Below are 19269 nucleotides of genomic sequence, written 5' to 3' on the forward strand. Positions count from 1 at the left end.
CTTTGGGAAAAGATCACTTCCTCTCTCAACCATTCTGCAAAGGACAAAGAGTCTAGGCAATATCTTCTTTGTAGGTAGAATGACAGAGCCTGGTGGAAATCTAGAGAATGAAGTATCATGTCCTCACTGGTGACATGTGGTTTTGGGAAGAAAACAGGTAAGTGAATTGTTTGATTCAGATGGAAATCCAAGTTTATTTTAGGAATAAATTTGGAGTGAAGTCTTAAAGAAACGTTGCCCTTTTGGAAGATTGTGTACAGATGATCAGCCATAAGGACCCCCAGCTCACCTCATCTTCTAGCTGAGGTGATGGCACCCAGAAAGGCAACCTTTATAGATAGGTGGGTCAAACAGCATGAGGCCAGTGGGTTAAATGGAAGCCTTGTTAATGCTGAGAGGACCTGACTGAGGCTTCATCACAGGAGGAAAGGTTCTGACCTGACCGGAAGGTTCTGAGTCCAGGGTGACTATCTTGAACTTCAATCTGCAGATAAAGACATTGAGCTATTTGAGATCTGAGTCTCCATCCCCCTTTTTTTTGGGAGGGGGGGAAATGAGAAAATATTTTGAGTAAATACCCTTTGCCTAGTGTTGAGGAGGTACCAGCTTTACGGTTCCTGATGAAGAAGTGATTCCACTTCCTGAATGAACAATCTCTTGTGAGAGTGGTTCCTGAAGAAGGGTAGAGAAGGGGTTTTGATGGGGGAGGGGAGATTAACTCTATAGTGTAGCCTATCTGAATGATGTCAAGAATGCATGTGTCAGTCATTACCATCTGCCAAGCATGGGAGAAACAAGCTACATGGCCACCAAATTGTGTACAAGAAATCTGGGAGGACCAACATGGCATCTGGAATGATTTGGTCCTGTCAAAAGTGTTTCTCAGCAGCAGGTTGGGGTTGGATGGAGGAAGAGGGGAGAATGTTTGCTTGCTCTGCTGCACCCTCTGTCATTCCCATGGTGGTTCATAGCCCCTCTAAAGATAAAAAGGGTGAGGTGCCAGTCACTGCTTATACCATTGGCGCCTGTGAAATTTCCTCTATGGCACTGGAGTGTAGGTCCCCAGAGAGCAGAGGGTTGCCTTTGAGTCCTTCAATAAGTGTAATGAATTATCAGCCTTCTCCCTGAACAGACTATTGTCTTCAAATGGAAAATCCTCCACTGTAGATTGGACTTCTCTGAGGACTGAAGCCATGACACTCTACACCTGACAATAGCCAACACCAACAATTGGAAGGCATGTCCGCTACATCAGCTGATGCTTGGAGGAATGATCTGGTAATCAATTAACCTTCCTCAACGAGTACTTGGAACTGCACTCTATCCTACTGCAGGAGCTGGTTAGTAAATTCTCTGAACTTAGAATAATTCACAAAATTGTATTCAGACATTAATGCCTGGCAATTTGCTATGAAGAAATGCAGGCTAGTTGAAGTAAAAACTTTCTCCCAAATAAGTTCAGAGATTTACCTTCCTTATCAGAAGGGGGTGGATCTTGGTTGATGTTGCCTGTATCTTTCAGTGACTGCTTGGACTATGAAGGAGTTTGAAGCAAGGTGTGTAAATAAAAATTCTGCTCCCTAGACTGATACAAAGTACTTCTTTTCTGTCCTCTTTGGCGTGAGGGAATATATGACGGGGTTATGCCAGACTACCTTGGCAAGTTCTAAGATGGAGTCATTAATGAGGATTGCCACCAACTTGGTAGGCTCTGAGCTCCACAGAAAGTTGAGGAGTTTATGAGGGGGGATCTGGAGTGCATCAGTAACCCTCCTTCATAGGTCTTGGAATTCCAGAGTACAAGGAGAAGGCTGCAGGTGCAGACTAATGGAAACTGCTAGCAAAAATTTTTTGGTTTCAGGAGATTGCACCCCACAGTGGAATATACACAGGGACCATCACTTGAAGAATAAGAATCCTTCCAAGTACAGAACTAAATGAGATTAGCACATTTTGTGCATTTACCAAGCCAAATCTTGCTCTTGGATGCGCATGCACGATTTTTTTTTTCCAGTGGGAGCAGCACATGTTCATTCAAGGGCAGAATTTGGCTCAGTCTCTGAGTCTCCCCCTCTCTCTCTCCAAAAACATAAAATATGGTTTTTGGGCTTCTGAGAAAAAACAAATTGTACATGGAATACAGTGTTCTAGGTAATAATGTATACACCATTTGACCTTAAAGTGCAAAGTGCAGTCATCCACTTCAGAGATTGTTAACGATCTAAAAATACTGAATTAAGAAAAACAAATCAGTTACCAGTTTTCAAGAGTGGATTTTCAGTTGTTAGAACAGTTTGGGGCTTGAACGAAATCTGGTATGTTTCATTTGCAACTGAAAGTGAAAACATCAGAACTTATTAAATGTACTTCATGTCTTCTTAAAATCAGATGCTACAAATTAAATTCAATAAGGAGGAGGATTAAAACTCTGTTTGTGTAGTCCAGAAATGAAAAGGTTCAGTGCTGGAAACCTGGCTGAAAATCATGCTTTAACTGAAAATATAATCTTTCAGACTAGGAGGATACAAAGCATTAATAAGACAGGCAACAGAAGATTAGGGGGTCAGGGTAGAGCATTGCAGATGATGGTCCAGTCTCGTGCATGAAACGCGTGTTCCTAGAAAGGACAGCAAACAAACCGACTGGAAAATCAGAAGCAGTATTATGCATGAGCCCTGGAGCATGACCAACAAGTAAACAAAAGAGAGAGAAACATGGAAACTTTAGGTATTGATAAAAGAATAATTTCAGTCATCTTCCAAAAGCAGAGGGGAAAGGTAATGACAAAAACTGACAAAAAGTTCTCATTGCCCAAAGTCACTTTGGACCCATCAACATGAACTCTTACAAGGTTAATTGATCTCAGATGCATTGTTTTTGGAACAGTAGGAAATAAAATATCAGCAACACTTGGGATAGAAGCAAAGGCCAACTTAGTACTATGCAGGGTCAGGATCAAAGACCAGGTTTTGCTTTTACAAGATAAAATAGCATTCTAATTAAACAATTGCCTGTTACAGAAAGTTCATTTTTCAAATACTTAAGTAGTCACATGTATAGGAAAAATGCTTTTCCTATTATATGTTGTATATTTTAAATTTCCTCACCATCCTCTTCTCACATGCATGCTTCTTCGCAGTTGTGCTAACACTAATGTCCACTGATGCAATCACTGATAGCTCTAGTCAACTGATTCCTCCAATAAGAGTGACTTTGGTTACTTATACGATGTCTTTCAAAATCATCCTTTAAAAAGTCAACCTTCTCTTTTATTAAATTATCTGTTTCAATTTTTATTTGTGAGGTACAACAAAAAATGTACAATTATCTAAAAAACAGAGCTATTGATTACATTCTCTCACAGTGCTAGAGGATTGAGAAAAAGGAAATGATTAAAAATATCATCATCAACTATGTCTGCCTCAAGAGCAAATATAACTGATAATTCAAAGACTAGGGGTGGGGCCACCACTTTGGAAAAATTAAGAACTCTGCTTCCTCCTGTCATTACTCATCCTAAAAGTTTTCCTTATTTCCTTATTTTGTAATTCAACTAAAAAATATTTGGAAGATTCCAAAAGTATTTGGATAACTTTCCCTCATTCTTGCGCACAAATACACTTCAGGATTGTGGCCACATGCTGAAGAACCAGGAGTCTCCTCTCTTATAACAATACATCGGTATCATGTAATGCACCTATCACAATAGTATCTGAGTCACCACCACTAGTTTTTCCACCTCTCCTATCGTTATTACTGATGAGAAGATTCTCTTCTCTTAGCGAAAATGCAGATCTACAAACTCAACCTTTTGCCTAGAATAAAGTGATCTAGAAAGTACTCAGTTACTGGAGCAGATTCTTCCCTCAGTTAGATGCATGTATATCTGAAGACATCTACTGAAGTTCGTGGCATTATTCTAAGTTTGCACCTGTTTAACAGAGCAGAAAGTCTCTACTCTCTGCAAGTTCCAGAGAGGAACAGTTGTGTAAAGTCTTGCGAGCTTCAGAATACAATACAAGGCTTATCTTTTTTTTGGGCAGGTCTGAACTTGGTTGGTGTCACCGGACTCTTTTGGAGTATGATTCTGAGATCTGAGTTCAGAAGATAATTGAAAAGGTGAGGAAAGCCTTACCAGTTCATGGTCCCCTTTCATACAATAATTTCAATAAGAAGAATGATGGCCGCGATATAAATGCATATATATCAAAGACACATCAAGGGGTTCTATGGGTTAAAAACAATCCCTGGATATTACTTAAATTCAACATGAAACGACCTTGAACAAATGGCTGACTTGTCACCTGCTTTCCACAAGGAGAGATTCAAGTCACGCTAGCCCTTTCAGTGTCCTCTTCTTTTACAATTCACTATTGTGTGCTCAATTAAATAAAATGATTGTAACATCTTTCAATGTGCCATGTTTGTAAAATCATCAAGGCACTAATCAATGTCAGCATGTATAGCTAAGCTAGTGCCACAATAACATTTTTAAAGATTGTGAGCCTCTATATTGAATTACAGAAATAATGCAATTACCAGGTTTAGTCTGCAATACTTCTGGCCTGACAGATGTTTTGGGTTTGGATGGAATGAGTTGTGTTTCTTTAGGAGCTGAAAGAAAGGAGCAGGATTATTATTGTATTCTTCAGGAATCACAGTTCAATGCCATGTTTAGCCCACAGAAAATAAAAGTCTGCAATAAAGACAATAGCAATTTCATGGTTTTCTGGAAGCTGCAATAAAATGACTGCTCAAAAGGAAGAAAATTAAGAGTGCTGCGCTGTGGAATGACTTGATACAGTGATCAAGGTGGCCAAAATTCTGATACTCTGAGAAAATGGAACCACTCAGTTTTGACAGACAGATAAAAAAATAGGTTAATGGTTTGATAGTGGCAGAGAAATAATTTCTAAGACAAAGCTGTGAGTCTTCCAGGGCAAAGAATGTGCATACATGTAGGAGAGTGAAAGCGAATGAAATGTTGCAGCACAAAATAACTTTCTAGAACATTTTCTAGAAGCGTTTTCTTTGGTGAAAAGGGAAAAATACCAGTATCACAATTTCAGTAAGGAAACTTCTTTACCTATTGTTGCCTTTGTCTGTTTAGAGGTGACAGAAGGTTTTGTTATGAGTGGCTGCGGGGACGTTCGATATATTGCTGTTGGGGAAAAATGCAAAGAATCTTAGATACTAAAATAAAAAAGAACTGATGTACTTCGGTTTTGCACACAAGATAAAACAAAAACTGCAATGGAAATAGGTTGCATTTGGGTTATTACTGACTCCTCTCCCCCAAAAGGGTCAATTTACAAATCACAGCATAACACATTATCAGTTGTACTGACTGTTGACAGAAACAAATTGACTAAGATCTTCCTTGTAGCTTCTTGCTTTATATTTGTAAAAATATAAAATTAGCAGCAAGATAGATATAAAAGTATCCATTTTAAAATTGGTTTTGTTCTAACAAAATACTACTACTTAGTTCTTATATAGCATTTCTAATTGGTACATCTCAAAGCACTTTACAAAGGAGGTCATTATAATGATCTCCATATGGGTAGTAAGAGTAAGACACAGACAATAGAAATGACTAGACAGTAATTAGAAAGGGTCTCATGTATGCAGCTACCAAAACTTTTTTTTAAAAAACAAAACAAAACAGTGAGTCTTCCAGTACTGAAACCACGATGTTTCATCACGTGCCATTCCTTGAAAATCCTTTGGGAATGAGAAATAGTGGCATGGGTTTCAGTCTCTCCTTTTTGGGAATATAAATCTGTCAGCTTTAAAGTATTTTTGGTTTTCATATGCAGGGGTGTACATTTTGCCATCACATACCCCAGTGCAACACAACTGACTTGAGCTGCACAGGAATAACTAAAGAGAAATTGGCTAAATGCTTCTGAAAAGCACAACAACTGAGGTTTGACTAAACGAATGATTAAACCTCAATATACAGAATTATAAAAATGACTCAATTACCAGGTTTGGTCTGTGGCATTCCTGGCTTGATGGATGTTTTTGGTTTAGTAGGAATGAACAGCTTTTCACTTGAAGCTGAAATAAAAAAAAAATCCCTGGATTATAATTGCAAATTTCTTTAAGGAAACAGTGATTGCACCCTTCAAGGAAATGTGTGTCCAGTAGCCTGTGAGGCAAATTATGAAGAGCAATCTTGAAAATCACTTAGTTATGAATGCCCAAAAAGGAAGAAAAAATTATACTGCATTTTGTTTCAACAGTAATTGCTATGTATGAAGTGGGTGGCACTCCCAGTGTTATGAGAACATCCACCTTTGGATGAAACAGGAGAAAGTTGTTGACAAAAAGAGATACAGAACATGATAAAATGAAGGGGCTGCTCAAACTAGCCTGACAAAAGATAATTTATTCAGACACTACTGGCCAAATTCTCCTTCTGTACATGAATGCCTGAGGACAGAATTTGACACTATGTTATCTTCCTGTTAGTCCCCCACTCCACCTAACTGGATCTATGGATCAGCTTCCCAATTCCAGATTACAAAATTACTCAATTCTAAGCTGACCTCCATATCTTTCAGTCGAGAACTCTTGCCATGCGGCATATCCTCAACTGAAAACAAATATTAGTAGGAATATGCTTAGTATTTATGGCTAATTTTTTTTAGTGGTAGTGGTGGGGTCTGTGATCCATATTGGTGTGAAAAACTTAGAAAAGTTATGGGCAGGGACTATCATAGCCTCATAATAGGCCAATTCTCCAAAGTGTGGACATTTAGGTGTTAAAGGAAATTAAAATAAAAAAATTATTAACCCACATGTTGAAGAACCTTTTCGCCCCAGGTGTGGGATCTCAAGTAACCTAACATATATACAGTAACATTTGGTGAAGATGTAGATAGCTCACAAGTGGCTGCTAATGCATACATCAAGTACTGATTCTTTTGCTCTTTCAGAGCAAAAATAGGACATTGCTTCAGTAAAATAATCATGTAATAGAAAGAGTTTTAATTTTGGGAGTTACCGAGAAATAGTATAAGGGAACCAGTGATTAGGATCTACTGAGATGGAGAAAAAGTTGCACCAATTTAATTTACAAAACATTGACTAAGACCTATCTACAAAGCTGAGGACAGATGACTTAGATCATTGATTAAGATAGTTAGAGTGATGCACTCTAATTAATACACCCTACTCTCAGAAGCATCCCTCTTCTCACTATGACTGATAGATTTTTTTCATTGTAAATTTTATTTCTGCCCATAAGCCCAAATAAAGAGTATCTACCTTAGATTCAATCAAAAACTCTCCTACTGGGACATGAATAATTAAAGTTCAGAATAAAAATGGTGTGGCTTATCTTCCACCCAACCTTTTCTGGAGAGGGCTGACTGGGAGCTAGTTGAGGTGATTCGAAAGATGGGTTTGAGAGCTGCTGTTTGGAATTGGGAAGAGATTGTAAGTGGTCCATTTTGATTTTTGTATGGTCTACGGTGGCGGTTGGAGTCCTATCGTTTTCTTTCAGTTGTCTTATATAAATTGTGTAAAGAGCTCAGAATCAAACACAGGTGCAAGAAACACCTTTCAATAAATACACTACCTTTTTAATGATGTGTTAATGAGTTGAATTTATGAGACACAATGAAGAGCGTTACATATTTGGATATCAGTTTCTGTACATCTAATATTACATTTCCAGCAACACTTGCCTGTTCTATAAGTCAAATCTCTTCTGACTGGAAAAGATGTGAAATCTCAACAAATTAGGAAATCTCCTTGATCTTAACAACTATCAAGGAAAGGAAACTGAGTGAAATATTGTAGGTGATGTCCTTATTAACAGAGTTGGGTAAAACTGGTAAAAAAAAAAAAAAAAAAAAAAAAAAAAAGCCAGGAACACTTGTGTGACTTTTTTGAAAATTTGTTTCACATTTTGCCATCACTAAATTTCAATTTTCAAAAAATCTAGGCAAGTTTAAATTATGCATAGAAAGCCTGAGAAAAAGGAACAAGCCACTTTTCTGAAACATCTCACATGAAAAGACCATTTTAACACAAAAATTCATGCTTATTTGCTTTTTAAAAGACGCCACTGTAGAATAACCACCTAGCTTTCAGCCCACTGCTTACCCAACTTAATCATGTGTTTATGAGGCAATATCACCTCCATCCTCTATTTGAAAAATGTGATTTTTTTAGAAAGTAGTTCTACAGTAACTGCAAATGTTCAGATAATGAAAAATATTTTCTATAAAATAATGAAAAATTTGGAAATTTAAATTGTTCCAATTCACTCAGACACAGGAAAACTTCATTTAAAAAACCCACAAGTAAACGTAGCTTTATTTCATCAAATTCTACTCATTGAAAAAATCTGTTGAGATATTGGAAGTGTTTTTCCCAGAGTCCTGAGCAAAATTATTAATAATTTTCCTACTCCTTTCCTAAGATCCTCCAGAGTAGCTGGAAATGGCACTTAAGAGACTATGTATTTCAAAAGCAGGATTTAGTCATATTGACAGTCCTAGCTGTAAAAGAGCCATCCTTTTTTTCCATTGTAGAGTTGAGGAGAGAGACAAGGAACACACTGACTGGCAGGATGATCACATGGAAGGGTAATGCTCCTGGATTTCCATACCATATTACAGAACAGATAAAAATAACTTGTGAGACAACGTTGTATGTTTTGAAGATTTAAACATTTTCTCCTAGAAAATTCATACTGTGTGAAGAAAAAGATTCCCAAAGGTAGGTAGGCACCTTGAATTTGTTTCTAATTATTCTAGGTGATGTGACTGGGGTGGAGGGAGCACTAAGAGGCTGACTGCCTCAAAGAAGGCCTTAGAGAGCTGAAATTTCTATTCCAATGGAGAAGTGAAGGCAAGACAGGAAAGATGATCTTATCAAACTAGAAAGGGAGAAAAAACAAAAACAAAAACAAGGAGCATGAAGGGAAATCCAGTTCTAGGAAGTTGAGTGAAAAGGAAAATGGTAACTCGGAGTTACTAATTGTCTGGTTTCCAAAGTTGTGCTTGAAGTAATGGGTAGACCAAGACACAATCGCATTCTAAAGGCTTGTCTACACAGTGCAGTAAAGCACATTCAAAAGTTGTGACTCGTACAGTGCTCTAATGTGCTCTGCTCTAACTGCTCCATTTAGACCATGTTGGCTGGAACTAGAAGATATATAGTTTGTATTAACATAGTCCAGTTTCAAAGGAGCTAACTGAAGATAAACAGAAAGGGCTTGTCCACACAAAGACTTAGTGCATGGCAAGGTGGGATAAGAACATAAGAATGGCCATACTAGGTCGGACCAATGGTCAATCTAGCCCAGTCAGGGCCGGCTCTAGCCATTTTGCTGCCCCAAACACGGCGGCACGCCACGGGGGGCGCTTTGCCACTCCCCGGTCCTGTGGCTCCGGTGGACCTCCTGCAGGCGTCCCTGCAGAGGGTCCGCTGGTCCCGCGGCTCCGGTGGACCTCCCTCAAGTATGCCTGCGGATGATCCACCAGAGCCACAGGACCAGCAGACCCTCCGCAGGGATGCCTGCGGGAGGTCCACCGGAGCCGCGGGACCAGCGGACCCTCTGCAGACATGCCTGCGGGAGGTCCACCAGAGCCACCTGCCGCCCTCCCAGCAACCGGCAGAGTGCCCCCTGCGGCATACCGCCCAAAGCACGCACTTGGCACGCTGGGGCCTGAAGCCGGCCCTGAGCCCAGTAGCCTGTCTTCTGGGAATGAACAGAACAGGTAATCACCAAGGGATCCATTCCCTATCACCCATTCCCAGCTTCTGGCAAACAAAGGACATCATCCCAGCCCATCCTGGCTAATAGCCACTGATGGACCTATCTTACATGAACTTCTCTAGTTCTTTTTTGATCCCTGTTACAGTCTTGGCCTTCACAACACCCTCTGGCAAAGAGTTCCACAGGTTGACCGTGCGTTGTGTGAAGAAATACTTCCTTTTGTTTTAAACTTGCTGCTTATTAATTTAATCTTATGACCCCTAGTTCTTGTGTTATGAGGAGTGAATAACACTTCCTTATTTACTTTCCCATACCAGTCATGACTTTATAGACCTCCACCATATCACTCCCAGTCATCTCTTTTCCAAGTTGAAAAGTCCCAGTCTTATTAATCTCTCCTCATATGGAAGCTGTTCCAGACCCCTAATTATTTTCGTTGTTCTTTTCTGTACCTTTTCCAGTTCCAATATATCTTTTTTGAGATGGGGCAATCACATCTGCATGCAATATTCAAATTGTGGGCATGCCATGGATTTATATAGAAGCAATATGATATTTTCTGTCTTCTTAGCTATCTCTTTCCGAACGATTCCCAACATTCTCAACATTTTTGACTGCTGGTGCACATTGAGTGGATGTTTTCAGAGAACTATCCACAGCGACTCCAAAATCTCTTTCTTGAATGGTAACAGCTAATTTAGACCCCATCATTTTGTATATATAGTTGGGATTATGTTTTTCAATGTGCACTACTTTGCATTTAGCAATACTGAATTTCAGCTGCCATTTTATTGCCCAGTCACTCACTTAACTCTTTGAAGTCTGCTTTGGACTTAACTATCTTGAAGAGTTGATCTCAATCTACAGTACGCAAGCCTGCCACACACTGTCATCAAGTAAACTCTGGTACCATGCACTAGAAGTTCTGTAGTTTGGGCACCACAGAACTTTTACAGCATGGTAGCAGAGTTCACATGGCCAATTAGTACGTGGCAGGTTAGTGCACTGTGGATTTACATCCCAACTTGTTGCACACTAAGTCTGTGTGTGGACAAGCCCAAAGATTGAGAAGTGTCTTACTCTGGAAACACGTCTGAGAGGCAAGTCACCTATCCAAAAAGCTCATAAAAATCCTAAAAAGTACACTACACCCAGTTAGATCTGATTGTACAGTTATCAAAGAACAATTCTAGTATGTGGCTTTCCCAAGTAAGATAGCAGAATGTACAACTGCTATTTTTCCAGAGACAAAGGAAACTGAAGCAGGATTCATTTTCTCCATTTGTTATAAATTAAAAAATTCAGATTGGGCTGAAGGGTGCTGCTGCTACAAAAAGGATTTGTTCATGTGAGGAAGCACAAACAACGTTGTTTGCTCAGGCCAAAGGACAAGCATGCACTTAGAAACAGAGGAAAGTTTGATGATTACATTTAATGGCATAAAATGAGCTTCTCCTTGGAATTTCTTCTTTGATGAGAATGAGAACAAACAAAACAAAACGACTACCTATTGAATAAATATTATTACCCAGTGTTGCCTTTGCTCGTTCAAGAGAATGAGGAGTTGTAGCAGTGACTGGCTCTTGGAGGGATCGAATGGCTCCTGCTGGAAAAAATGTAGATAAATCCTGAGAAAGATGAAGGGACTCAATGAAGCTACACAATTTATACCAGATGAAGATCTGGCCCAGGATGTTTTAAAATAGCAGCAAGTATTTGCAATCAGAGACTTACAAGATATAAGTAGCTACTCTTAGGCTTTATTTAAAAGGAGTTTTGAGGTGTTTTGGTTTTTTTTAAAGAGAAAAACATTTAAACATCATGGCACTATACTCTACGTTCATGCTGTTCCTTGTTTATTTGAAAATTCTATACAGTAGGCTCTCTTTACAGATATGTCTATGTGTGTAAAAAGATAGACTGGTCTAGGCAGCAAAATTCAGATTGAGATCCAGATTTCCCTGAAGACTGAAAAGCAATTCGATCCAATGTTTTGGTTCAGGGCCCTGTTAGTACAAAGTAATCATACTGTGCACAGGGATGAAACAGGAAAACTCTTAACTGTGCCTGAACATGTGTATTAGTTTTCCAATGGTATAGTTAATAATATACTTAGCTTTGCAATGGTTGTAACAACAGTTTCTGACCAAGTATGGTTAAAGCCAGAGGTGACCAAAATTTTTCACAAGGAGGGTTTTCCCATAAAAAATAATGGTTTTGTCAAAACTGAAAATTTTCACAGTAAAATATTGATTCTGATTAAAAATTTTGGTTTTCCCGCAGGGAATTTCTGAACAAAATTTTTAATTTTGACTTAAAATGTTTTGGTTTGGTTTTGTGGTTTAAAAAAAAACCCAAAACAAAATGGAACATTTTAAGTCAGTTTGTCAATTTGAAATGAAAAATTTCATTTCATTTGACATAAATTTTCATTTTTATACCAAAAAAACAAATAAACTGCCATTTTAAGTAAAAACAAAATACTTTTTTTCTTTTTGAAATGTTCATTAAAACTTATTTCAAATTATTCAGACTTCTCATGGGAAAACTGAAATATTTCAATAGACAAATTCTGAAATAAAAAAAATGTCCTTTGAAATTTATCACAGGAAAAATTTTGGTTTTTCAATTAGCTCTAGTTAAAACCCAGGCGGACCATACAGAGGAGTCTAAGGAGAGGTAAGGATCAATGATGATGGTGGAAAGTTTGTGTTATATGACAAAGTATCAGAGTAAGAGATACATGTCAGCACAATGTTAGTGTTTCTCATATTGATTACATTTCTATACCCTCTCAGAAATTGCGCCAGCCTTAGAACCTTAACAATATGATTTCTCATGCTTTATCTATCTTATACGTTTATAAAATACCTCCAGTCTGTAGTACTTTTAATAAACTCTTTTTTCTTTTAAATTTTACTCTTCAGCACAGGGTCTGCCTTTTGTACATTGACTAGAATATTCTGGGTCTTACTGTAATATAAATAATAAATTAGATACACAAAACAATGTAAGGAGAATGTTATGTAAGTTGTAAAGTTAGGAAATGCCAGATTCATGTGAACTTAATTGCTGCACCTTTGTTTGTCCATCCTGTGCTCTAAATCAGGCAGAGGTCCTATGGAACAAATAATGACGATATAATTAAAGATAGTATCATAACAAATGCACATAAGGGGGCAGCATTAAGGCTTCATGGGTAAACATAAATCTGGCACTTTCTAACCTTTGGGTACTTGACTTTGCAAGTTAAATAACATTCTTTTAATGTATTTTTGTATGTAATTGCCTAGTTATTTTTTTCAAGAGGAAAAAGGTAAAAACAAATTATATTACATGCAACTGTGACAGCCTACCATCAACAACAGGATTTGAACCCTGAATCTTCAGCACAGATTTCTATCCTTTGAACTACAGCACTAACTACATTAGCTGGCATCCAGAGAAGGCTGTTGTCCCAGAGAGGGTGGAATGGGTCACAGGCACTATATGCAGGTTCTAGGACGGCTGAAGGGAGCCTGGCTTGGCCCAGCTCTCCTTGTTTCCTGCACTCCCCTCCTCCTGTCCAGGAGCTGGGGCAGCTCTTCCCTTATGTGGTACCCCAAATTAAGGGGGGGAGGGGAGTATAAAGGACACTGAGTTCCTGTGCTGGGTCTAAGGTGTGTGGTGAGTCCAGCTCAGCTCTCTTGCTATACTGATACATATCCTGCTGCTACAGCTGTTCTGGCAGGCTCCAGATGCTCCCAAAGCAGTGTGCTGTACTGCTGATGCTTTGGGGGCAGTATGAAGCAGACACTTTGAATTGTTTGTTTGTTTAGTTATTGTTTCAGCATGCTGCCAAAATTTTCCTGAGGAATGCAACAGACCAGAGAGAAATGATAATTTTTAACAGTCTATACCTCAGCTGAACCTGAAAGGACCTTGATGAGATAAGGGAACCACCACTTCCCTAGTCTAAGGCCTTTTTCTCTGCCAAATTCCCAAGGCATCCTGCAAACAGTGGAAGTGTGAAAGTTTCTTAAATATAAATTACAAGAACCTTTTACTATGTAACGTATTAGGCAACTTAAATAAGGAGGTTGTTACCAGCTCCCCCTGTAGGATATTAAAGCCCCTTTATTACACTCAAAACAACTGATTGTTTTCATCAGACTCACCACTTAACTGCAGTAAAATGGAGACTTTTTGAGCTATAATGATAAAATGTTAGTAGCATTTCTGCTGTTACCATTTCCCCCCCCAACAATTCATTGTAGAAGAGTTGCTAAAAATGTGAACTTAAATATAATGAAATGCAAAATAATTTACCAGGTTTAATGTGTGGCACATCTGGACTAGGTGATGTTTTAAATTTGGAAGGAACCCGCTGAGTTTCTTTTGGAACTGAAAAAAAGAACCGCTTATAAAATGTTTACCCTCTCCAGGAATAAGAGTCTAACAGCAGGTGTAAAGCCACAGACACTGCAAGCCTTCTGCCTGCAACAAGGAAACAAAAATTTTATGGGGACAAGTGAAAAAGGCTGAAAAGTCATATGTGCACAGGCCTTTAAAAGAGACATGATGGTCTGGCATGTGAAAGCATTTGAAAAATGATCAAACAAGCAAGGGACAGACATCCGTGTCTTGTTTGGAGTCAAGCTGAATAAGGATTCAGACAAGAATTTATTAACACAGACAGACATGGCTGCAGGATGACCGAGATCTTTCCATTTGTGTTTTAGAGTGAATAGCTGCTGTGCCCCAGGCACTTCTCTTTGTGATATGCATGCTTAACTCCTGTAGATAGCAATGAAATGGGAAAGTACAAGAGAACGGAAGTGAGCTTTTCATGTGAAGAAAACAGTGGATAGAAATCCCAAGTTCCAAACAACAGAAGTTTTTTAGCTCACAAAACAGAATAAAGCTTAACGAATCATTGAAGGATAGAATAATTCTCTTTAGACTGATCCATGCCGTTTCAATATTAATACGCAATAAGTTCTCTTTTAGTTATCAGTAGATATTTAATTAACACATCCTAACTCTAAAAAGTGGACCAAGTGATGGACTGAGCACTGGTAGGAGCTGCAGGAAGTCAATAGTTGATCAGTACCTCTCAGGACTGGGAGAAATCTTTATAGTACACATTTCAAGAGTCAGATTCTGCCCTCAAATGCATCCTTGAATAAAGGTGAGTCTTCCATATAGACATTCAGCATCAATGAGAGTTGTGCTCATATATGAAGGCATACATTGCTCCTTAAAGATTTTCCTATCTTTCCCTAGACAACTTTTGAGAGGCATTAAAGAGAAAAAGTGACTCCAAATTTCCCTCAGAACACTCTTGTATAAAAAAAGCTTTTAGTATAAAATTAATACTACTGATTTTTGTTCAGTTACAGTTGAAAAATTATCAGTCAAATGTAAACAGTGAAACAAAAATAGCTGTGATGGAAAACACACACAGCAAATTTATTTAGGTCACTAAGTTACTGTGAAGTGTTTTTATTTGGATTTTGCTTCTGGCAATGGCAGTGAGACTGGTAAACTTTCCACATAAAACCACCACCACCTAAAACACCAATCACATGGCAGAAGTACAGACTTATGAAGGATTTGCAGTCAGTTGGGCTTTGAGCAGCAGTACCTAGTAGCTTCTATGAAAGCCAAAATAATTGATGGCAGGATCTTGAATGGTGGCATTCTGTACGCTCTGAATCCAGTTATTGTAAGCATTAATTGTTAGCTGTGTGCCTGGTATTGTACTAGTTCTTGAAGGAGCCATACAGGAAAATGCAGAGATAAACAATAATTCACAAAGAAACCTTAAACCTGGTGCCCTCTAGACATTCACCTTGAGTAAGGGGAATTGCTGGGTGCCATAGAGATGCCATAGCAGCTATATGTCACCCCTTCCTTGGGACCAGGAGCAGCTTAGGCATAAGTAAGAGAAGCCTGAACACTGTGGGTACAAGCTAAAACCATCTTTGCCTTGCCACTCCCTCACCCTCCACAAATCCTCAGCTGGAATACAGAATCTTTATTTCCCAAACAGCTGGAGTACTGTTTTTCATTTATTACTGCACTTATTTAGTTTTCTGCAATAGCTTGGATAAGCACTTTTATGAATAATATTGCTTTTAAAAAGTGCATTGATTTAACGTGAAACTTTCTAAAACTCTCAGCCATCTAATTACACAAAATAATGGAATTATTCACCAAGAAAAAATATTAGTTAGACAAGGTGAGTGAAGTCATATGTTTTATTGGACCAACATCTACTGGTGAGAGACAGAAGCTTTGGAGCTTATGCAGAGCTCTTCTTCAGGTCTGGGAAAGATATTCAGAATGTCACGCTAAATACAAGGTTGAACAGAGCGTGTAGCATATGTAGTTACATATTCTAAGTGACCGTTCAAGATGAAATGGCCTGTTAACACCTCTCTAGTCATCGGACAAAAAAGGAGGTTACTGTGTTACAAATTGTTGTACTGTCTTTATTTAGAATACGATTTTTAGTGTCCATCCAAAGCTCCAAAGCTCGTCCTTTGAAGACGTTGTGCAAGTTTCTTTTGAGAATGAGGACCAATAGGTCAGATATGGAGTGATTGTTTTGTGAGAAGTTTTTGCGCATGAGTGTTACGGTGTTTTTGTCTTTCATCATTTTTCTGTGAAAGTTCATTCAAAAGCAGTGTGATTGTCTGGTTTCACCTACATAATTCTTACTGTGGCATTTAGTGCACTTGACAAGGAACACCAAATTCTGTGATAGGCATGTGTAGGACCCATGGATCTTGAAGTACTATTGTTGGAAGTATAGATCAGCATAGCAGTGGAGACATGTCTGCAGGTTTTGTATCTGTTGTTATGGCAGGGTCTGGACTTTCTCCTCAGAGCATATTCTGTGGTATCTTTTCTCCCCAGTATGTCAAACTCTTCACAGGCCACATTGAGAAAGAATTTCTGGACAAACACGCCACAAAAACAATGATATACCTGAGACACAATCGATAATATTTTCATCCTCTGGACAAGTGACCTAAACTCCCTCATGGATTTCCATCACAATTTCAACAAACATCAGCCATTCATCAAATTGTCTCTTAAACACTCCTGCACCAGCATCATATTCCTGGACACCATGATCATTTTCAGCAATGGAACGCTACAGTCAGCTATATGCAAAAAACCCATGGATCACCATTCCTACCTTCACAGATCCAGTAATCACTCCAAATACACCAAGAAACCTATTATCTAGAGTCAGGTACTCACATATCACAGAATATGATCCAAGGAGAAAGTCCAGGATACACACCTAAACACACTTAAAACTGCTTTCGCCAAACAAGAGCACTCTGCCAGAGATGTAGATTGCATAATGGAACAGGCCACCCAAATACCCGGAGAAAACCTGCTTCAATATGCCCGTCACACTCCCTGACTGCAAATTCCTGGTTGTTACCTGTCACCTCACACTGGAACCCATACAGGGTATCATTAAACAATTACAATCCACACTTGACAGGGACCACATCCTGAAAGAAAATCTTTCCTGAACCCCCTCTTTTGATGTTCAAATGACCCCCCAACCTCTCCAGGCTCATCATCAGAAGCAAGCTCCACACAGACGAGGTCTCACCAATTAAAAGCAGCATAAGACCCTGCCATAAAAACAGATGCAAAACCTGAAGACATATCTCTACTGCTATGATGATCAGTGCTTTCCACAACACACCATTCCAGATCCAGAGTCCTACACATGCCTATCACAATGCACCAGTGCACCAAATGCACCAACAACTATGTGTATGAAACCAGAAAATCACTCCACTCTCAAATGATTTCTCATAGAAAAATGATAAAAGACAAAAACACCATATCACCCATGGCTGAACACTTTTCGTAAAGCAATCACTGTATATCTGACCTCTCAGTGGAGTGGTGTTAATGGGCCACTTCACTTTGAATGGTCCCTTGGAATATGTGTTAACTTTTTATGCTAATCAATTCCATCCTGTATTTAGCTGTGACACTCTAAATACATTTCTCAGACCTGAAGAAGAGCTCTGGTGTAAGCTCCAAAGCTTGTCTCTTTTATCAACAGAAATTGGTCCAATAAAAGACATTACCTCACCCACCTTGTCTCTCTAATATCCTGGGACCAACAGGGCTACAACAACACTGAGAAAAAAATAATCTCATTTTTCTCCAAGTTCAGTTCTGTTTCAAGAAGTCTGTCAGTTTTATTCATGCCTGAAGTGAATCAGTGGAAAGTCTAACTTTAGGGGTGACCATCTGGGCTCCAGCTTTTCAGGTAGGAAATGTAACTTTTATTTTGATTTCCATGAACAGGTAGTTACTCAAAAAAGTGGAGTTTCTTACCTCTTTGAAAAGATAAGTCTCATAATTTAATTGATAGGTTCCCTAAAGTATGTTAACAAGTGTATGTAAACATTTTCATAACACTACTGATAAAACTGGTCATTAAATCTCTGTAGTTTTCATCTGTAGGTGTAAAACGTGAGACAGCAGATGCTCACAAGCTGATGGGTGAAAAGCAGAGACTTGCTATGCTACTATGCTAACATGTTAGTTTAAAAAAATTCAGTCCTTTGAAGTACAATTGCTAAAAATAAAACCTTGACATTAAAGAACACAAAACAATGATATAATTACCAGATTTTGTTTGTGGTACATCTGGGCTGGGTGATGTTTTTGGTTTAGATGGGACACGTCGATTGTCTTTCGCAGCTGAAAGGATGCACAGAGTTATACATTAAAACAGGTGTGCTGCCAGGGAGCTTTAATTTAGATTTTTTGAATGGAAAATTAAATTTCTTTCAGAAAATAATTCTAACAGAAAATTCCTGACCAGCGCTAATAATGGCCGATAGTCTGTCACTACAACACAGCATAGATCAGAGAAGAAGTCAGAGGTTGAAGTGACCGCTGCCTGCTCTGCAGATTGCAGCAGTGGAAGGACAGGTTACACCTTTGTTCCGCCCACTCTCAGCTGTGCCAACAGCGCTCTTGTGCAGCTGAAGATTGGGGGCTTGTCCAGCTGGGATAATGCACCCTACAGAAGGCAGGGGATTTCTAAAGCATTCTAATGCGTTGTGCATTAAGTGGTCTATGTAGACCCTGCTGGTACCACTCAAGGTTCACTAGTGTGCTTTAATATATATTAAAGCATAACACCTATTGATGTGTACCCAGGGCCACTCAGAGGATTCAGGGGGCCTGGGGCAAAGAAATTTCGGGGCCCCTTCCATAAAAAAAATTGCAATACAATACAATACGATATTCTCTTGGGGGCCCCTGCAGGGCTCGGCGCAAATTGCCCCACTTGCTCCGCATCCATGTGCGGCCCTGGGAAAATAAATCTTCTGCATCTCGGTACAAACCTAGTTTTGAGAAAACTTCTTTACAAGGTATCACTGGTTCTCAGCATCAGCTAGTGCTAAAAGACACTAAAGCTCATTAAAAGGGTTGGACAAATATTTTCTGTCAAAACTTTTTCTGGATCGAAAACTAGGGGTTTTTAAAAA

At 38.9% G+C, this 19269-nt stretch overlaps 1 protein-coding gene across 15 annotated transcripts in view; it reads right to left on the bottom strand.

Moving 5' to 3' along the window:
- ABI3BP (ABI family member 3 binding protein) overlaps nucleotides 1–19269 on the bottom strand; it is a 304680-nt gene that overhangs the window by 69637 nt on the left and 215774 nt on the right. For 9 of the 15 annotated variants that reach the window (XM_075072439.1, XM_075072438.1, XM_075072445.1 and 6 more), the window contains 7 exons: nucleotides 18398–18472; nucleotides 14048–14122; nucleotides 11268–11345; nucleotides 5989–6063; nucleotides 5087–5161; nucleotides 4540–4614; nucleotides 2258–2332 (listed from right to left, as the gene is read on the bottom strand). In XM_075072439.1, coding sequence (XP_074928540.1) covers nucleotides 2258–2332; nucleotides 4540–4614; nucleotides 5087–5161; nucleotides 5989–6063; nucleotides 11268–11345; nucleotides 14048–14122; nucleotides 18398–18472 — 528 coding nt within the window. The remainder of the gene's footprint in view (nucleotides 1–2257; nucleotides 2333–4539; nucleotides 4615–5086; nucleotides 5162–5988; nucleotides 6064–11267; nucleotides 11346–14047; nucleotides 14123–18397; nucleotides 18473–19269) is intronic. The other 6 variants (XM_075072450.1, XM_075072447.1, XM_075072436.1 and 3 more) reach the window with 5 other exon arrangements.

This window comes from Chelonoidis abingdonii, chromosome 1, assembly GCF_003597395.2.
Source record: "Chelonoidis abingdonii isolate Lonesome George chromosome 1, CheloAbing_2.0, whole genome shotgun sequence".
NCBI lineage: Eukaryota > Metazoa > Chordata > Testudines > Testudinidae > Chelonoidis > Chelonoidis abingdonii.